Here is a 5,303-nt window from a genome sequence, read left to right on the forward strand (position 1 = left end):
TCTGATTATAATAGGGAATAAATACAGTGTACTGTTTTGTTAGCTATCACACATTTACAAATACTGACACCATGCACATCTTTAGTTTTTCGCCACATGCTTCATTAAAATATTGTGGTGGCCAAGGTGGACACGGCGGACAGTATCCAATCGATAATAACTTTAATGATTGGATAATCCAACTCAAGACAAAATATGCTGCATATGTTCCCAAAATACACAAACACATACACGCCATTGAATAGCGTAGCAAGAGAGGTGTTAAATACAAGCGGTTCATAATCAAAAAGATCAGAACATCCATTTGAACAGTTAAAACACTGGCTTGTCACATCGCAACATTTTTGAGCTCCCATTGGTTTTTCAGGGTCAACAAGTGGACAGTAGTGAAAAGTACAAATTCCACAAAATACCTTACAATACCACGGTTCAGTATAGCATTGACACATATCGCAGATGCATTTCTTTCCACAAATCCAACAGCCACACATAAGGCATTCGTATCTACAAAAAAGAACATTTGTTTACACAAATCCAACAGCTAAACATAAGGCATTCGTATCTACAAAAAAGAACATTTGTTTACACAAATCCAACAGCTAAACATAAGGCATTCGTATCTACAAAAAAGTACATTTGTTTACACAAATCCAACAGCTAAACATAAGGCATTCGTATCTACAAAAAAGAACACTTGTTTACACAAATCTTATACCTTGTTCTAATATTTATTAGAAGTTCACACTATTATCAGGCACCAACATTAATCTATTTTATGGTTGTATGGTATTGATAAAGTAATCTTACAACATATTTTCATTTAATATTTTCTTTTCAATTAAACAATTGAATTAGATTTTTAACTGGTAAAAAAATTTTGCCATTTCTTTCGAAGTCTATTCAAAACATGAAAGAAGGTTAAAAATATAAAGTTGCGACGATTTTTATATTGTTTGATTTAAAGAACGTAGAAATCCAACACGTCAACTAAAAAAAGTTTACCTTCTCTCGAAAAATGTGCAATATCTTTTATATAATCATTTAAGGTAAATACGTTAATAAAATGAAAGCATATTCGATTTTTAAATAACTTCAAAAGACAGGAAACGGATTCTTGTTTTATTTTGTTTTATTTTATTCAACTGACATTCATAATGGCGAGGTACATTGCAACGAACATATCATTTATTTTATGATTTGGTCCGTACGGCGCGATTTTTCAATGTTATACTCGTAAGATCAACAATCAAAAAAAGAAAAAAACAGATATGTCAGTGATGTATAAACACGTCAAAAGATATATTAGAACAATAAACCGCTTTTCTGCATTTAACTTCACCCGAAACGATTAAAACAATAAAATAAAAGCCATGCATGTCGAAATACTAGCGGAGCTCGATTATGAGGGAAAAGTTTGACTCCAATCAAGTGTTAACCATTCAAGTTTTTTTTATAAATCAAATCAAATGTTAACCATTTTTGAATTCAAATCAATTGTTAACAATTTTTTTCCAATATTCTTTTACTTTCTAAATGTAAAACAATTAACATACCGATGGAAGCAGCATAAACAGGGACAAAGGCATTTGAAGAGACATCTTATACAGCCAACACACTTTCCTCCTCCACCACCGCTGCAACATCCGGGTTTGTCATCTTCCTCAACTTCTTCTTCACACATTAGAGAGCATGTAAGATAACGAAAAGCATTGTTCAAAAGTGCAATACCTCCATTAGCGGCAGACCAAATACGTTTAGATAAATGTTTACCCTTTAATTCCTTGCCACAAAGAGATACACACGCATCTTGGTAACGGAGGAGAAGAAGTCCTTGCGGAATTTCTATGAATAAAACAGAATAAAGAGTTTCGGTTCTACCATCCAGTAATTTTTTAGGATATTTCAAAATCTTATCCCTCATTTTCTTCTGAGTGCTATCGTTGCCTTCAACCGCCTGCTTTTTCTCCCTCATGAACTGAACCTCGCTGTAAATTTGGAAGATGATATTAGCCAGTTGGATTACTGAGAGAACTGTTCCCGCAATGGTAAAATATTTATACTTCTCTGCGATATCCTCTGTACTTGTGCATTCTTTTATAGGGTGTGGCGTAAAACCGTGAAGACCAGAAATATCTGAGATAATGTCGGAGGGTGTTGTCATATCATTAGACTGCATCCAGTCAAAGACACAGTCTGTGATAACCAATATAGCTGAGCAAACCCTGGTAAGGATAACACGAATTGAATCTCGTTTTGTCTTTCGATGCTTTTTGTTTTCCCCCTCTCGTGCACCGTCCATTGTAGGAGAAGAAGGTGGCATAACATATATTCCATGATTGCATGGATTAGCCATACCTGGTTGTTCCATTGCTTGGGGGTTGTTATATTGATAAGCATGGTCCATCCTATTGGTAGGATTTTGTTCGATTGATTGGATAGATGGTGGTCTATGCATATATCCTTCATTTACATGAGCCCTTTCCATCATTTCACTGGATGTCGTTTGCACTTGTGTTTCGTCCATTGAAGAAGATGACGGTGACTCGACATACGGTCCTCCACTAGATGGGCTACCCATACCTGGTGGTTCTATTGCCTGGGTGTTGTCACGGTGATAAGAATGGTCCAATCTGTCATTGGGATATTGGTCAATTGATTGGATTGATTGTGGATTGTGTCTATATCCTTCACTTACAAAAGATGTTTCCCTCGTTTCCCTGGACATTCCATACTGTGTTGATCCGCCATAACCATGTCCTGTTGGAGAATATGGGTCAGGAGTGTGTCCCCTATAAACAACAGAACGTTGTTCACTTCTGCTGTGTGCTTCAAACGATGAGTTAGGATAACGCTGCATATTACAACGAAATTCAACAAGAAACAAAAATATCCCTTGTGCTTTCAGTGTGTACGGTGTTTGTCTTATCGGAACGTCTTCGTTATCTGCGTTTATGTATTGAACTTTAGTTATGAGAATATTATGTAATCATGTCAAGTTTTGTACTTTTTTTATCTTTTTATTTGTACTTGCTTAGGTACATGACTAAAATTTGTATTGATTTTAAGATATTGTAAAGAGAGCTGAGCAAACTATTTATTTCAACAAATTTTATAATTTAAAAAGAATAAGGTTTGGTAAAATCCAGATCTGGTGATGTATGCTTTACCATGCCGCTTTGACCCCCCGATACGAAAAACATTTAATTGAAAATTGGTATAATGAAAATGAAAGTAAGAAGTGTAGTGTTAAAGATTATATAACAGTAAAATTAGTTTTTTCGATAGTACCCTTTTAGGTATACCTTTTTATGTTTATACACGTACTTTTAAAAGAATACTTGGTGTTGAATTATGAATGAGAAGAACATCAAATTTATCACAGCTGCAAACTACAGCAAGTTGTACTAGATGTTCACATTTGTATCTCCTTCTGCACCTCATACACTATTCATATGTAAATTAAAATTTTCTGAATCTTCACCATAAACTCTTTGTTTCATTATTTTTTTCGGGGGTTGGGTGGTGGGGGTGGGTGGGGTGTTAAGGAGTCCAATAGAACAAAGTCAGGAACCAGGTGTATTTGTGTAATCTTTTCTTGCAGTTCTTCTATTTTATAAATACCGGTAAATTACTTGTCGATTCCGAGGAAACATGTTTATATCTATTTTATATGTTATTGTGACGAATACTGTATACATAAGAAAGTATTCTTTATATATGGATACCTTCTTCTTTCTGAACAAGTTACATCATATTATCAAATTTGAAAATGACCACAGAAATATTGTAACAGAAAGAACATTAACGGTACCAATTTTCTTGCACCAGATGCGCATTTCGACAATACATGTCTCTTCAGTGATGCTCGTGGCCAAAATATTTGAAATCCAAAGCTTATATAAAAGGTGAAGAGCTATAATCCAAAAGGTCCGAAAAGTATAGCCAAATCAGTGAAAGGAATCAGAGCTTTGCATAAGGGAGATACATTCCTTAAATTATAATCATTTCTAATATTTAGTAACAGCAATTTTTAATAACACAAAATAAATCCGTATTTTCATGCCAGTACCGAAGCACTGGCTACTGGGCTGGTGATACCCTCGGGGACTAATAGTCCACCAGCAGAGGCATCGACTCAGTGGTAGTAAGACCATTAACGGTTTCAATTTTCTTGCACCAGATTAAGTTAAGTTTTCTAGTCTAGTACATGCATTACAATTTTCTAAATAGAAACATCAAAATTACTTTAATTCTCGAATGTAATAATTTTACAGGAATATAAGTTAAAACAAATAAAAAATCAACTCTTTGAATGCAGAATTATTTTGAAAAACTCGTTCTCCAAACGTAATAAATATGTTTTTATAAAATTTCTATCATATATTTCAAATGATTTTAAAATTATAAAGAGCATTCAATTATCTTTAGCTTTTCCCTCAAACAGACATTTTCGAAACACACGTATGTAAGTTAATGAAAGTTAACTGTATGTAGAATTTTATTCAATATATACTAGTCAACAAAAGAAACGATACAAGACTTTTTTCAAATTAAGGATACAGTTTTCTATTCTTTGGATCAATATTGAAGGTAGTAATACTTAATTGTTATGGAAATATAAATCCGTTTAAAAAAAAAAAAAATTTTTTTGGCTTTCGTGACGTTTTTTTTTTTACAAAATTTAAAATAAAACGGCAATTTTATTTAAAAACAGAAGTTCCAACTCATGATGCCAACCTCTCATTTGAAGGCAAAGACAGTGTTTGCCATCAATTTGTTCTTAAAAATCATACAGTTTCTTTGTTTATTTTTTAAGCAAAGTTCGGCCCCACGAGAATTCGTTAAAATGTATACATTATCAACTGATTTACCATAGATAGTATGTGTAAAGTGATATTCAAAAAGCGGTAACAATCTTAAAACGAATCCGAAAGGCTCCAAATTTACTGTGTATTGTTTTCACATCTAAACCAATGATTTGAGACGAAAATAAAAATATTTTTTTTGCATTTTTTGAGATTACAAAAAACACTTCCCTCCCCCCCCCCCCCCCCCCAAAAAAAACAACCTATCTTTCAACCCATTAGTTACAACATGAACATATTAACTTGATGAGCATATTGAATATTTTTCAACAAATTTGAATTTTTTTTCAGTACTTAGAAAACTATGTGTCGATTTTTTATTCAACTTTCCGCAGAACTAATTTGAACCCTTTGATCGTTTACACGGAATTTAGATACTTTCCGACAAGTTTTGATTTTCATCATCACATGTTCATACATTGCAAATGAAAGCTTTTT

At 33.3% G+C, this 5,303-nt stretch overlaps 1 protein-coding gene across 1 annotated transcript; it reads right to left on the reverse strand.

Moving 5' to 3' along the window:
* Positions 1 to 2,944, reverse strand: LOC134713672 (uncharacterized). Its single transcript, XM_063574961.1, has 2 exons — positions 1,554 to 2,944; positions 1 to 504 (listed from the first exon to the last, which is right to left on the reverse strand). The coding sequence occupies exons 1-2, from the start codon at positions 2,855 to 2,857 to the stop codon at positions 105 to 107; spliced, it is 1,704 nt and encodes a 567-aa protein (XP_063431031.1). The 5' UTR covers positions 2,858 to 2,944; the 3' UTR covers positions 1 to 104.
* Between the last annotated feature and the right edge of the window lie 2,359 nt (positions 2,945 to 5,303).

This window comes from Mytilus trossulus, chromosome 4 (assembly GCF_036588685.1).
Source record: "Mytilus trossulus isolate FHL-02 chromosome 4, PNRI_Mtr1.1.1.hap1, whole genome shotgun sequence".
NCBI classification, from domain to species: Eukaryota; Metazoa; Mollusca; class Bivalvia; order Mytilida; family Mytilidae; genus Mytilus; species Mytilus trossulus.

Coding starts and splice junctions, on each gene's coding strand:
- LOC134713672 (XM_063574961.1), bottom strand. CDS start 2,857: ATGCAGCGTTATCCTAACTCATCGTTTGAAGCACACAGCAGAAGTGAA. Junction 505..1,553: donor TGTTTATGCTGCTTCCATCG/GTATGTTAATTG, acceptor TCTTTTTTGTAG/ATACGAATGCCTTATGTGTG.